This window comes from Rhea pennata, chromosome 1 (genome assembly GCF_028389875.1).
Source record: "Rhea pennata isolate bPtePen1 chromosome 1, bPtePen1.pri, whole genome shotgun sequence".
Taxonomy (NCBI): domain Eukaryota; kingdom Metazoa; phylum Chordata; class Aves; order Rheiformes; family Rheidae; genus Rhea; species Rhea pennata.
The window spans coordinates 162,311,558-162,328,259 of NC_084663.1; the positions used below are offsets into that span (position 1 = coordinate 162,311,558).

At 37.0% G+C, this 16,702-nt stretch overlaps 1 protein-coding gene across 1 annotated transcript in view; it reads right to left on the reverse strand.

The window, feature by feature from the left end:
- Window positions 1-16,702, reverse strand: part of GPC6 (glypican 6) — a 748,058-nt gene that overhangs the window by 331,498 nt on the left and 399,858 nt on the right. Inside the window, exon 3 of the mRNA XM_062575905.1 lies at window positions 1,440-1,831. Coding sequence (XP_062431889.1) covers window positions 1,440-1,831 — 392 coding nt within the window. The remainder of the gene's footprint in view (window positions 1-1,439; window positions 1,832-16,702) is intronic.

Here is a 16,702-nt window from a genome sequence, read left to right on the forward strand (position 1 = left end):
CCTGACCAAGGGAGACAGGGCCCTTTTCAGGAAATCTGAGGAGGCAGATTTGTGTGTCTCCACACATTCAGAGGCTAAACATCCATGTCGTCTACCAACCAGGCTAGACGGGCTGGGATTTCATGCTGATGCCACGCTGCCGTTCAGAGAGGAATGCAAGAATTAACAGTGCCAGAAATGAAGGGAAAACCAATGCCATAGCCCAGGAAGGCACCTAGGAGGAAGAGACCTTAGTTCTAACTGGGTTAACAGATGACGTATTTTGATTATCAAAGCTGAAGGGCAAATGACCCTTTCCTGCTATACAAATGCCTCAGGCACAAAATTAGGCTCTTGTTTGTTAGCTACCTCTCTGGCCCAGCAGCCTCTGAATTTTTACTTGCAAAATAATGCATCATATATGGTAAGAAAAGTTTAGTAGCCAGATTTTTCTCATCTTGTTTGAGTGCTTGAATTGCAGTCTACTGTAAAATATATCAACTCTACCTCCACCTTGCACTCTGGCTGTGTTTCGAAAGAAACAAAAGAGCCAGTCCTTCTGATTCCTCTTCAGGAATGGCTTAGATGGTAAATGTAGGAATGCATTGCAAGTGGCAAGTCCAAAATCACTCAAGCAATTATAGACCAGAATAAAGTATTTAAGCATCTCATAGAGAACCTCACTTAAGCACTTCAGAATATAGGTAAGTTCCAGTTAGGCCTGTAAAATAACCAGATCACAGGATAACTATCTTATTGGAACAGCCATTCAGAGAAATATAACTGAGTTTGAAGCACTGCTTAAGAAGAAGTCATTCAGGCACATTTCGGGTACACAGATGGGTTATTTTTGTGGGTTTTTTTCTTATGCAGCTTTAATTAGGTGAAGCCCTTGAGGACTATAATTGTCATAAGTATTTGCATAGATAAATAATTAAAACAAATAAATGTGAGTCAAACTGTCCTTTGGGAAAGCTCAAGCTCAAGAGGTGTCACTAGTGGTCTATTTCCTCATCAAAAGCATGACTAGACATTTCTAACAAAATCCATCACTCAGTTGCTTGATGAATGAATACTGTACAGGCTGTGCTGCTCTAACAAATAGCTGCATAAATTTACCTGAAACATTTAAATTCTGACTATAATGATTATCTTTTATATATGTAACCTTTTTTGCATTACTAATGGCAATCACTACCATGATAGAATTGTGATGTGTATTGATATTTCGCTGTGTTCTAAGCAAGGGGAAATGATTACCAGTCAGTATAGCCTTAATCTCTCTCAAAGAATTAAAAACCGCTGTTGACCTTACTTATAAACTTAGGAGAGGCATATCAGTACATATAAAGAAAAAAAAAAAAAAAAAAAAAAAAAAAGCAGTGCATAATCAGAATTCAAATGTCTAATAAATACATTTGAAACAAATTCAAGCTTTAAATACCCTAATTTGAGATTACCTTGGATACTCTGTTTGCAACCTCTCTGCCTACAGTCAGCCCCTGAACAAAGGTCCGTGCAGCAATGAAAGCTCTAGTCACTTGAACCTTCAGCTTCCTTGGTACATCTCCAAATGGTTTCAGCTGGTCTGTGTACTTGCTTACACACTCCAAGTAGTCCTCAGTGAAATGATACTGGGGGTTTATGAGCTGGAACATCCGCTCCAGTAGTCGAGCCCAGAAATCATTCAGCATTTCCTCCAAGTTCACATTGCCTCCTGTATAATATCGTTTCAGTTCTGTAAAGAGATCCTGGAACACTTCTGAGTTCTGCATGTACAGCATTCCATACGTCCGAACAAACATGTCATTGAGGGACTTTTCTGCGTTCTCCAGAAGTTCTCGGAAAAATTCTGCAGAGAAAATAAGCAAGTGTTAATAAAAATATTAACAAGGCACAAAGGGTGTTTTTGACTGCATTGCTATATAACCACCAGTAAAATTTAACCTAATATGTTGTCATCACTACACTTCATTAGTAAAATTCAATTATTTGAACAGGAAATAGCAAGAAAATCTTAGCATTTTCAATAATTTGATATTATACAGAAGGACTGTACTAGAATCATCCCCTAGTTGTGTCATAGCCAGCCTGCTTATTCCCATTTGTACTATTTGTTGGTATTGGGATAGTATGCCTTATATTTCTTCAAATTCATGTCAGACTTAACTGCTTCTGTGCTTCTTATTTGCTCAGGCCCAAACCACAGCCTATTTTTAAGTTTTGGCTTATGGACTTTATTCTTTCATTTATGGGCCCATGGGATACCAACCACAGCAGAGATCTCTGAAATCTCTCTTAGGATGGCAGAAATGTGCTATCATCTCTTCTGTTAAGATCCTTTAACTGCCATATGTTTAGGTTTTCCCTAGAAATTCACTGAACATGTACAGTCATTCTGATAAAGCAGGCAGAGCTCTCTCGGATTTTAGAAGGTACCATCTTCCTATAATGTCCGCTTGTCATCAGGTCCTTCACACTACAATCAGCCTCCTTAAATCTCCTTTGGAAAAGAGTTTGCTGATGGCTGTGGCCTGTAAACGGAGCACTGCAGGCAGTAAGGCAGAGACAGCAATGCCTTTAGCAAAGATATATACTTATTGCTATTAAAGGAGTCATGCTGATGCGGAAGCCATCATACAGCCAACTCCCAGACACTGGATTCTAAATACATGGTCATTGCACAAGGACACAATTTTGTACACTAACTCTGTGGACACCCTGACTTAAAATCATGGCTACTGCTATGTGAATACCCTTACAACATGGAACCATTACACGGCTACAGAAATTCCTGCAAATGCAAACAAACTGTAATGCTGAAGACAGGATGGGAATTAAGAATTCAAAAAATAATTATTCACTAAATTTGAGGCCTTGCAACTGCGTTCAGTGGAAAGTAGAGTACACTAAACACTGTGTACCAGGATGCAAGGACTCAGCAGGAGCAGAGTCTTTCCTTTTTAGCAGAAATTGTGCAGAGTTGCTGTCTTTGATCTTCTGAATAACTGCAAAGGAGTAATAATGAAAATGCATACAGACAACACTGAGAATGCACTTGGTATATCAAAGCACTTATTAAAGGGAAAATATATTCTAATAAATATATCAATGTCTAAACTGTCAATAGAATTACTGCTTTTCAGAGTGCATAAATTCAGTTTGGGAAGGAATATGCCTTTCCCAAATAGAACATGTAGGAAGAAACAAAAAACAAAAAATAAACCCTTGTTCCTCTCTGTTGGCAAGAAGAATAACTTGAGGTCCACAACATACAGTGTGCAGGTCTTTTCTGTTATTTTTTTCAAATTCATGCATTCTGACAAAGCAGTTTTAGAAGAAAACAAAACAAAACAGTTTTTCAGCCCTAATTCTGACATGGTAGGATCCTTGATGTCTGAATCATCCTGATTATTATTTTATACATTCAGCATTTCTTCTTCTAAGAAGTATCTGGCTCTGTATTCATAGAGTCTGTAAGGCAAAAGGATGATAGACAAACTTTTAAATTGAGGTCTGGCGCTAAGACCCAGTGCAATTGAATGACAACTGTGAAAAGCAACCATAAAACTAGTGAATCCAGGCCACTCAGTCCTCTCACACGAGATTCTGCATATCAAAAGGTTACTGTAAGCAAATCAAGTGGTAGCTCCTCCCAATCTATAGCCACACTAGGAGACCCACTATTTATCTGAAAAGATTATGCCATTGTATAAATCAGTCACAGAGAGAGCAGGCTGACAGCTCCTCTGGTCTGAGATTGTTAGCCTATTATTTCTTTATGTAGGGGTATTATTTAGCAATCTTAGAGTTTGTCTGTTGTAAATCGACCAAACTTTTCAGGCTGGAATGGTCATTTATTCTATGCTTGTACAGCATCTAGCACAATTTGTCCTGGGCTGGTTGCAATCTTCAAATATACTGCAATATAAACATTATCAGTAACTCCAGCTTGTATGTCATGTTAGCCCAAATGTGACATTAGACATATGATAAGCTGTAGAAAAATTAGCATCTTCAGAATAGCAGGTAATTCAGTCAATTTTTAGTTTTCTCCTAGGTGTCTAGTCTTTGAAAGCTATTGCTTAGAGTAAGTTATTATGCCATTAAAAAGTTAGACCTTTATTCTTCTGCATGCTTTGATACAAGACAGTTGCTTTAAGACAGTTAGTTATCTGCATCAGTAACTCTATGTAGAATTCGGTTAATAAAGCAGCAACAACTACAAAATTGGACACCTGTTTCAGTTTCAGAGAGAAAAAGATCTCTCATGTTGTATTAATTAGTCAGAAAAAAATCTTAATCAAGTCCTTTTCAGTAAAATGAATGCTGCTCTGAAAGGTCACTTGCTTTTTTCAGTCAGGAGAACGACATACATCATGAAGGTAGCCTGCTTCATACTGCTCATATATAGAGACTGTGTCCTGGCATAGTTGGGCACTTGTCCAGTCACATCAAGAGAAACTGTACTTCCTTCTGCAAAGGCTGAATTTTTCCATAGTCTTCATAGTAATTTAAAGACTTTATGTCCATTGCAAAGATGATATTTCATCCACTTGCAGGTACCTTTTGAAAAATAATGTAATATTTCAGCTCTAAGTAGAAGAACGAGGATGAGACAGACATTAGTCATGTTGCTTAATGCGCTTCTGGAAGACACTCAAGTACTAGGGCGGGAGAGGAGAATCTCTATGAGACAGAACTGTGCCTGTTTTAAAATACATATCTTATGAAAAGTTTTGCTGCCAAAATAGGCTATCTTGAGCAATGCTAATGCTGAAAATATTTTTTTCATAATTTTAAATGGTGATTCATTTGCATGACAGAATAAATCCTGGGTATGTCTTATGCTGCACACACACTTTTATATAGCTTTCATTTACTAGCCAGAGGGCCATCACCAAGCCAGTTTAGTTGTGCTTATGAGTTGGTTCAAAAGGATAGGGTTTAAGGCACACTGTGAGTCACAATAGATATAACTGAAAAGAGGGAGAGAAGATTACTATTTGAAACCATTACATGCCTAATATAGGCTTAAATGGTGGGTTTATAGTCAATGCATATCACTTCAGATATAGCTTTCAATTTTTAAACATTATTTGTACATTTAGGACATCAGGTTCATAATAGCAGATCTCTGTAGATGATGTCTGAATTGTTATTAAACACTTTCTATCATAAGACAACACATTTACATATTGAAAGAGTATGTGTTGCTTAGAAGCTTTCACTGAACAGTAGGTATTGCTCTCACATTAAAAATAGGGTCTTGTTAGCTCTCACTTTCTTACTTTCTCAACTAACTGCTGACTTTCTCATTCTATTTTAACATTGGTAGTCTAGTGTCATAATTTAATTCAACACGAGAGCTTACCTAATTCCAAAGAGACAACTAGTTGTCACCACATGTCGGTGTATAAGGTCTGGGGACAAAATTAGAGCATGACATGAGGTGATAACTGCTGTAATAAAAGCAAGGTAATAACTACTGTCTAAAGCCAATTTTTAGGTAAACAGATTTGTATTATGTTGGAGCGGATGTTTTAGGATCTTTCTCCGCCTGCTAAATTCCCTTCATTTTCTTTTCTGTTTGTAACCTAAGTAAAACTAACATCTGACTGTAAGGCAAAAAACAAAGCTGGAAATAGAAGTCATCTGATTTGTTAAAAAAAAAAAAAAAAAAAAAACAGATATGCACAGGCTTTAGACTAAGAAAGACTAACGGACAATTCCATTCATTTACCATGTATTTTGTTCATCCTTTTTTAGTGGAACCTGAGGTGGTTCTGTTTTGGTGCACCTAGTACACAGGACACGCAGTCTAACTGCTAGCTGCGAGAATACAGGAGAGTTAATTACACAAAGCTCTTCAGAGGTTCCGGACAGATATATATGTGGGATTTTTCATCCGCATTTATGGAAAGTTCTGTTCAACTAATGCCACCCAAAACATGCATGCAGTTTTCTCTGTTAAAGACTTGCCTTCCTGCTTGCGGGTGCTAATTTTCAAACAGATCTGGAGAGTTAGATACAGAAACTCTGGTGATCTCTCATTCACTTTGAAGAGGCACATACTCACCCTGTGTAGAATTTAGGGGAATTTAGGTGCCTAAATTCATTAGATATCTCTGAACTTCTCAGTCCTTATGATTAGGCAGATAATAAGAAGGATATAAGAACTCACATAAGCTGACTAGCTTTTTGTGCAAAATCAAGTCATTAGATACAGACACTAACGTTCATGGCATATTCATCAGTGGCAGTTTATTTTATTTTTTTTTACAGCCCTAGGTTAGTTTATTTACTCATGAAGTGATTCACAAAAAAATCCAGTTTCAGCAAACTCTTCATTTTTTTATAGGACTCTTTAAAATGCCTTTTTAAGAGACTCCACAAGAGTATCAATTACTGCAAGTTGTGAAGTACTGTCTCATAGAAATTGAAATTCTCATAGAAAGTGAAATTAATCTATGTGGATTCTGTATTTTTTCATTTACATTTTCCACTATTTCATTTTAGGTTTTCAGAGACTCTTTTCTAACAGTAATTAGTCTTACGAAAAAAAAAACAGCACTCAATTTAACTTCTCAATTGAGAAAAAAAATGCGATAAGGAGACTACTTACAGTAGATAATATGTTTTCTATTTTTGACATTATATTCGTATTTATATTCATCCATGCACAAACTGTATGCATGAGGCCAGTCCATCAGTATTATTCTTTAGTGAGTTTGAATATCTAATTTCAAACTTCCCTCACAGCTTTGTCCTTTAGAAAGACTCAACAATCACAGCTGGGAAAAATTTCAGCTCCAGTTAGGAATAACAGAGCCTACGAGGTGACAAGGTCTCTTGAAAACTTATCTTCTTATTTTAACTTATTTTGAATATATAAACATCACAAATATAAAATATAGATAAGATGATTAAATAAATATTCTATTATTAAAACATTCAGAATAAGTGATTCAAATCCTCTACCATATATCTTGGATAAAATCACCTATGAGTAAAATGATTTGACTCTTAATAGATGTTGATAGCTTTCCAAGATGTCCTATGTCTGTACATATTTTGAGATTATTATTTATTTCAGATGTGATTAATCTTTCAGAAGTTAATGTAGTCTCAGAGGTTATGAGTGAAGATGAGGGTCTCTCTTCCCTCTTTAACCCCGCTACTTCTCTGACCACTGAGGCATTTCTCTGACTACTTTATTAGAGAAGGTAATTCACAGTGACCGCTACCCTTCGCTCCCCACACAGAGTACATGACTTCTTCCCACAGCACAATCCTTTACTTCATCTACTCCCTGCCAAGTGTCCACTGACACAACTGGGGGCTCCAACTGGGTCGTTGTGGGGAAGGAGGAAGACCTTGGGGAGGGAGGAGGTCGCCCTGACTCCATCCTCGCAAACAGATAATACAAACAAGACTGCTCAGCCATAAGAGGAGGGACAGTGTGAAGAAGAGGAGGAGACTGAAACGCATCTATCCTGGGCAGTGCTGGACAAGCCAGGTCAGATCCAAGCAATATGGGATATGGGAAAGAACGAGACTAGTATTTACAGCACCATTATAACATCAAATACCATTATCATAACATGAACCTACTCTGAAAATAATTTAAGATATTTACCTAACAATATACAGTGAAGATGTTGTACAAATGAACTTTAATATGCCATTAAAGGGTCTGACATCTAATCAAAGCTGATTACATACATCCCTAAAGGTCTATAAGACTGTTCTGCAACACTGAAGTCGATTAGAACATTCTCAAAACTTCAGAAGATGCAGGTGCAGGTTTTGAATGAACATATTGTCTTGCTTCTTCTCCATCAAAGTTCAATTAATAGTACATCTAAAAAGGAGATTTTATCCTGCAATAGGTTCTATAAAGACAATCACACATTTAGGTGAAATTGTACTTGAAAAATATTAAATATACTTTTAGAAATCTTTACTGCTCTCTATAATCTTAATTCTTATTATGTTGCACCTGGTACCTTTTATTTATCATGACAGTGTATCCTCCATAATAAATATGGAACCTGAAATTTCCAAAATCCAAAATTCCAAAATAGAATTCATTGGACTTACAGTAACAGTAAAGAAAGAAAATGCTAGGAATAAAAGCAAAGCAATAAGATAGCTTTTCACATAATTTATAACCATTAAATATAACCACATACGTTAATAACCATCACTGAAGTTTCTAGTTTCATTATCAGGTGGAAAATCCTAAGTGAAGTACTCAAAAAATGTAATCAAAATGTTATATGGCATCAGAAGGCCACATTCTAGAATATTTATGAATGGACATTTAAATGCTTGTAGCAGTACTAGTCATGAATGTCCATGACCAAAGACAGACATGTAGCATTTCATAGATATCTGTGAATTTCAGACAGGTGAATTTTACATCATATGTTCATAAAAATGCATAATGCCTCATGAAAAATTCATGAGACACCACACTTTCTTATGAAAAACATTTAAAGCTTTCATGAAAATGATATTAACAATATAAAAACTATGAGACTCACTGCAACAATTATTTTAAAATACAGAGCCTTCTCTTTTTCTCTATGCACCACTAGAGGCATATCTATTTCAATAGTTAGGTAGATTTGCCATCTAGTATTTTGTATGGAAATTCTTTGCCATGCCTACAACAGAGACAGCTTATCAAAAGTTCGCAGTCTCTTAATGCTGGGAGGTGTGAGGTGGACCATAAGACATGAGGGAAAATAAATGATAATTCACATTGGTGCAAGCTAGATAAAACTGATTTAAGCCAGAATAGCTTTTACACTCTGGGTCTGAAGAAGAAGTAGGCACTCTTTTCACAAGCAGGCTGAAAACCAGGAGAGGGGTTTGCAATTGATAGGCTCAGAAGTGCAGCATTCAGAAGTCAGGCAATGTGTTATTGGGAAGAAATGTAGCACCGAGGTGGATGCCTTGATGCCTATCCTCTGAACAGACAGCATTAATTTACGAAGAGCAGGATTCATTAGTGCAGAAGGAGGCTCTAAACGGCCAGCAGAGAACACTGAAATGTTCTCTGTCTTTTACAATTAGTGGATTTACTGCCACCTGACAACAGCAACACTTTGGAACGGGGATTCAGAGGCAGAAACCTCAGTCTGGAATTAGGCACGTATGAGCACTGCAGAGGGCTTCGTCTTTTCTTTTAAAATCGTGTCTTTATCGTTTCTTCCTCCCTTTGCAAACATAAAAGACTGCTGTGAAGAACTATCATCAAGGAAGGAGAACACCTGGTCTTGGGCCCTATTCGACTTAAGAGGCTCAAATTCATATTACAGCCACATGCTTTAGTGTCTCAGTTCACAAGCTAGAAAGGGGTATTTTATGAAAGCAGCTACTGAATCATATCTATTAGAGCAAAGTACCCAGTAGGAAGTGCAGTTTCTGCCTGCCACTAAGGAAAGACATGTATCCAACAGCTCAGGCTGAGGCACGTCATTACTTGTTTAAAATGAGGATTGTAACTACTTTTAAGTCAAACTTTCAAGAGCAGAGAGTTAAGAAATACTTTCACAGTTATATTTACTTTATAGAACAGCTGTAAATCTATTGCAGTTCTCCTTCTCATCTCATTTCACCTTTCTATCTCCTTGAAACAAGCTCATTTTAGTATTTATATAAAGAAATAAATTTATTACATCAAAAAAACTCTTAAGATGTGTGACTTGCTACAGATCACATTGCAGTAACTGAAGAGACTTCTGTTTGAATTAACCAATGGAAACCTGCTGTAAAAGCAGTTTAAAGTTCACCTTCCTGTTGAAATTATTATATACATAAAATCAATTTTGTATACAAGTCTTTAGTTTAAAAGGTAATGAATTCATGTTGATGGTTTTTCCAGAGGCCTCTGAATGCAAATAATGATTTCTGTTATGGCTTAACAGTGCTGACAGAAAAGGTAAAAATACGTCAAGGATAATTTACTTATTCTTGAGCATATCCTAATTCCCCATACCCACAAGGAATACCATGCCCCCTTAACACCAGGTAGTATTTAATCCAGGGTGGTTCCCTGGTTGTCTTTCTTAGCTTTCGGGTTACTGAGCTTTCCCCAACAAATATGAGTACTGTTTGTTACTGTTAATAATACAGAAATATCATTGAATTTCTTGCTTGTAAATTGAGCTACACTGCCAAATTTCATTGCAGCAAACAACTTTCTTTTCCTATCGTAATATCAAAAAACTTAACTTAAATGTCAAGAAGTCAACTTAAATGTTTTCAGTTTGTTATAGGATTTTTTTTCCTAAGGTAATAGTATGAATTTTATGAAGAAACAGTGGTCCTAGAGATCAGATGGGAGGAATCAGTGACTTAAGGCAATGTATAAAATCGTGCTGAACCTTAAGGATAACACAGCTGACTTCAAATAAGCTATAATCATACAAATCAATCTATGCCTTTTGAAGAAAATAGTCTCACTTTCAGATCCAGATCTGCATTTATATGCTGGTGGAAAATTGTGAAGTCAGTAATCCTTTCTACCTGGATGTTTCAAAGCTCAGGGAGTGGAAAACAAAGTTTGTAATTAAATAGCTTTAATGTCAACACAAATCTTCATCTGTAGACTCCAGTTCACTGGACTGGGCTGCTGCCTTATTGCATTTAATCTGGCCAACTATCTTGATAGCAATATTTTTTTTTTTTTTTGCTTCCTAAAACTGTATCTACTGGGAGAGTTTTCCAGTCATTAGGAAACTTAGAAGTTAGATATGATACAGTGAACTGGAAAACTATCCTAGCAAAATTAGCATATATTTAGGGCTACATTAGATTTAAAACAGTATAATCTACTTTCTCTTCAATTGAACTACACAGGAGTGGCCTTAAAACTCCTAGGACAAATTTATTTCTTGTTCCCATTAACCAGGTGCTGTGCTGCATGTGATGTTTCCATCTTAACGGATATGTGTCATGTGGTGATATCGAAGACTTTGTGCTCCTATGCTGTTCTGCCGATCAGGTGCTGAATCTTTTGAATGTGCTAACACAAATGTTTCCGTGATTCAGAAGCTGAGGACTGTTTAACCAAACAAAGAGTGGCTTTGACTTCCTGCTGTGGTCCTGTGTTGAGGAGAAGTGGTGCAGTTAAATAGGAACTGGCAGACTTGAATTCTATTTCCGGATTTCTGTACGATTTTTTTTCACACAGTAGTCACTTTGGACTTCCAGACCTCCAGGCTTGAGGTCACGTATAGTATTTTGGTTTTTCTCTAACTTTTGCAGCCGTAATATTAACCTTGTGTCATGTCTGAGCTGAATCTCCCATCAACTACTCTTATGTAAATTTTCACAGCTCAGAGTGACAGCACCCTGAGATGTGATCCACCTAACAAGCTGAAAAGCTAATCAGTTCTACCGAGCAGCAGGTCATAACGAGTTCTCATACCACTAAAACCATCCCCTGCGAATACACTCACAGAACAACAGTCCCCTCAAATTGTGTCTCTTGTCAAGCTGTAGGCGGACCTGCACTCCAGACTACACATCACTCCAGACATCTGCATCACTCCAGACATCTAACCGAGGAACCTCGACGTGGAGCCTTGCCTGAGCTCTACTTTCATACAGTCAATGGGAAGAGACCGAATCATTCAAGCCCAACATAAGCTTTAAAATGAAAGCCCCAGTTCACACTCTGCAGGACCCTGTCTCTTCATATTGACTAGACTGGATCAGTGCTGTATTTTCTTTTAATATACATACAAGCATGAGCTTTATTGCCTGATGTGAAGCTCTTTAGGGCTTCCACTACTGCAAGAGTCTAAAGTCTTCAACAGTCTGGTGAGATAGTGAAGTAAAGTGTAAACCTACTATAAGAGATTATTTTAACTTTCGGTCATCTTTATTTATATTTTGCAAATGTATATATACTTAAGTTAACTGGGAGAATTGTTCAACATATGGCACCATAAGGTAAAGATACCACTACAGCAAGCAAGGAGAGAGATGTCTTTGGAAAGGACACAAGAAAGAACATACCTTCTGGATTTAATTGAAACAACATACTTCCTTGATGAGAATCAAAATAATTGTTAAAAGACATTTGGACTCACACTAAAAAAGTGCTAACTTCTGAAAAATGCAAAAATTAGGTATGTTGCATGTTAAGTGACACTAATTACACTGCTCCTTTTATATAATAAGAAACATCATCAGTACATTATAATTGTATGTAGTCTAGGTAGCCTTACACTTTAAGTGTCTCTACATTTACAAATCATATAATTAAAAATGTGTTTCCACTAGGAAATGTTAATATTATAGTTCAGCATTAAATTATATTGTTCATTTAACCCAGCATCTAGGAAATATTCTCCGTTTACTCTGAAAAAGCATTATTTTATTAGTCACATGTACAGACCACAAGTTCACTCAGACCTACCCATATGTGTACGTATAGTACGTTCCAGTTGCAATTTTTATGTTTAATGTCAAGCTAATTGTGATAGCTACTGTTCAGCCTAATACATACTTAGTCATGAAGCAATTTAATATTACATACCCATGTATGGTTTATTTCTTAGCCTCTTATTACAGTAAAAATTAGTTAAGTAAGAGAAGATGGAACTGCAGAGGGTACTAAAAAGCATTTCTGTTGAGTACAAAGAATCAGTTGTTTTTGTCTCTGGTATCAAGATTTGAACTGAAATATTTTATAGCACCTTAGAATTTGTTGTTGTTTTTGCTACCTGTTTTTTTCTTTAAAATTGGCCTCTTCTATGTATCTTTGCTGATTCTGAGAAGGCACCATAAAAGTTTGTACAATCCACCAGCAGGCTCTGATCTAGTCTTATATTGCTGAAAATCATGATTTCCTGCATGCTGAGCTTTAGTACAGTCTATTGTAAATTGCAATTTATTTTGGCATTGTGTTTTACATTTTAAAAAAATTTTGTGACTAAGCGGCTGCTACTTCCTAAAGAGCTAATCTGGTTCCTACCTTGCACACAACCATTTCTACTGTTATGAAATACCTCTGCCTCTGAAAAACCTGAGACCTACCCTCAGTTTTTTTCTTTTGTGATGTTATGAAGTTTGACAGCAAATAAAAATTTCAGTCTCATGTTATTTTGCTGCTGGCTGATACACTGCCATCAGCTCCGAAGGGCTGCTTGTTATCCTTCAAAGCCAAATATGAGGCCATAAATACACAAGCTGCTTTGGACAGACGGAAAAGCCAGAGGCACAAATCCAGACCCATCAGGAGGAACTAAAGGATTAGAAATATATATATATATATATATATGTATATACATTTTAATCCTCTGGATTACTTCTATATTCTTGAAGGAATGAGTAGGATTAGAGCTGATACTGCTACAGAACAGTGAAAAACTTAATCATGACCCTGTTTTTAAAATTAGAAGCAAGGTTAGCACTGTTAATAACGACAAATATAATTCAGAGTATAAAACAAAATTTAGAAGTTCAGGCAAACAGGGACATGAAAAAAAATGATGCCTGTTTAGTAAGCTTTTTTCAGTGTCAGGTATGTTTTAAAAGGGACATAACGCATGAGAAAATGATTTTTATCTGGGGTAGGAGAGGGAGAACTTGTGAATTAATAAAAATGGAGCATTGTTTTTTAACAACACAGAATCTGAATTCTTCACCTCTGTGTATGCATACAATTGTATCAGGTGGACATTAATCTGATCATGAGTGCTGGAAGTTTTTTTTTTTTTTCCTCCCTCTCATTTATTCTTTTAGTTTTAGCTTTGCGTGATAAATAGACTCAAGAAGTGATTAGTGTTTCAGCCAGACAGGCAGCAGCCATTTAGGTCTGCTAATCTGCGACACCAAAAAAAAAGGGGGGAGGGGGGAAGAAACAAGAGGATGGGCCTGAGACAACACTGCCATACTTGGATTATTGTTAAAAGGTTTAAATCTTTGCTGACATTCTGATCCTTTGATTTCTGCTATCCTGACCTGGCATATATGTGGTCTGTATTGCAAACCTGCTTCCCCGAGCGTCTGTTTACCCAATCTTTCTCTGAACTGCTGATGGTAATGAATCTCCTTCCTCCAGCCCCAACTGCTGCCTTCAGTTATCATCAAGCACAGACATCAGCTACGGCTCTAATCTCGCTCTGATGGATGGAATACTAACCTCTCACAAGATTAGAGACACAAGGAGCTCGAGAGATAATAAAATTCAAATAGGTTTATTTCAAAGGGCAACTCAATCTCGATTTTGTTCATGGGTCACTTGACAGATCATTTGCCAATGTAGTTTTTGTGTCCTTCTGCGTCTGGCTTCTGTGCAGTGCTCCAACTATTTCAAATTAAGTGGGCCCCAACAGGCAGAGTTCGGTGAGGGTCTGGCTTCGGCAGAAACAGTGAGGTACTCATTCAGCACGGAGCTGACAACTTTGCTAAAAGTGCACTTTAGGTGGGTGGTGTTTGGATGATGGAAAGATTTTTCTCACCGTTTGCAGGAAAGCATAAAACTGACAATAATGATAAGCATCGTGAATGCTTTGAATTTTAAACTTCTGTTTGATCATGGAGCAAAACTCTTACTTGCATCATGACAGCCAGCTGTGGAATACATACTCTAGCTGTAACTTGAGGTATTTGTAGCCTATGAGAGACAGTTTTAATGTGCTTGTCAAGCACAACTATCCAAAAGTGTTTACAAATCAAATATTTAAGTCATCTATGCAGAAACACAGGGATAGGCCTCTTACTGCAGCTGAAAGAAGATTTCTCTAAATGACAAGTGTTGTGTCACATTTGCCAAATGGGGTTCTAAGAGAATAAAGTAGACACAAACTCCTGTAGCTTGCACCTATTTAGAATTACCGCACTAGCTCTGTTGCTTAAAAAAGTAAAACTAAATAATTATAATTAGACTGTTGTACAGGAGGAATATTATTGAAGCTAGTGAGCATAAATGTCTCACAGCCATTTAGGAGAAGGCTAAAAATAACTAAAAGTCCCTTGAAAACACACACCTAAACTACAAGTGCACCAATTGCTTGCAAAGCCACCAGCGTTCACAGCTTAGCCAGGGGGCTGCGGGCTGTTTGCGGTACAGATGCTACCAGCTGGACTCCTCCCTGCAAGAGGGAGCAAGAGACAAAAAAGGAGATGAAACACTTCACAAGTGCAGGGAGAGAGGAGCAGAGGAGGCTCAGAGGTAGTCACATGCACGTTTTATGCTCAGATTCAGGACATGCTGAAAAGCAGTATGCCCTAGAAATTAAATTTTTTTGTTGTTGTTCACAAATGTTTAAAACGGTCTCTCTTCTACAGAACTTGCTTCCTTCATATTTATAGAGGTGAGAGTTTGAAATAACAAACCTATTGCAGATAGAGTTATATTCTTTCAGCTTCCCAAAACAAAGGTGAGTATATCATATTTAAAATTCCGTGTTTGAGGCATTTCCATGATAACTCAGTTGTAAAGATTTGATGGAGTTTGCATGTAAAATGAGTATTGGACTAAGTCTGAGACCTGGAAAATGGAAAATAAATAACTCTGTATTGTTTTTAAAGCCTAAGAAGTATGTGAAAAATATATTCTCATTTTGAATGTTGTGAACTGTTTGACAGCTCACAAACAAGTCTATTTCTGGAATTGCAATTATATCTCTGGAGTCCTTTTATATTGTTTAAATTTCATAATTGAATAAGTTCTTAATATTCAGAAGCTATTTCTGTTTTCATGTAGTTTTTGTATACCCAGTTCACTTGTCATTACCGTCCACTGTAGTAAGAAGCTCTTGAAACTGATTTTATTGTACACATTTTTAAACATGCCAAAGAAATACCTCACTACACATGCATCTTGTGATCTCCCTAGGAACTTATGCACTTATGTGTTTCTATCTCTGGTTTCAGTACTAAGCTTTGGAAACTATTTTGCTGTAAATATATGTGAAAGCAACCTTCAGGCACAGGAAGTAAAAGGATGCCCATGTCTAAAGAGTTAAAGTTTTTTTGACAAAGGATGTGAGTTTTCTGGATAATCATCTGTCTTTGTCACTTCACTGCCAACTCCATCAGCCTATGTCTAATTTTCTATCCTTGATAGATGCAAAGTGGGCTACGAAATTGCCACAGGATCATACAGGCTAGAGAATAGAGAATTAAGGTTTGTGTTTCCCAAATCGTTCACACAAAAGGGGACTATGAAAAATCAAGACCTTTTAGGAATATCAAATCTCCCAATCAGCTACCCCGGAGAAGGGTACGGCAACGAACCACCACGGCAGCTGTCAGACACTGGAAGGGGCGGCATGGTGGAGGACTGGGCTGGAAGAAGGGGAAAGAGGGAAGCGGGTCACTTTGACCATCTCGTCAGACTAATCACAGACTTACCTGAAACATTTATCTACCTAAATTGTAGTGGCACATTTCATCTCCACAGTACATCTGCCCAGAATTTTCTATGCTGTTTAAAATCTTCACTCGGTATATACAGGTGAGATAAAAAACGCACACAAAGCAAGAAAGGGAAGTGTGATCAGGGAAATCATTCAAAATTGCATGAAAAAATAGAGTGGGTATTAACACTCAGAAGATTTCAGCTTCTAGAAAAGCACTCTTTCAATTATACCAGGTGCCTCTTCTTCTGAATTACAGGAATAAAGAAATAGCATTTTACCGCAAATTAAAATCTGCCACAAACGTGTACTAATACTAGCCTGATATACTTGCA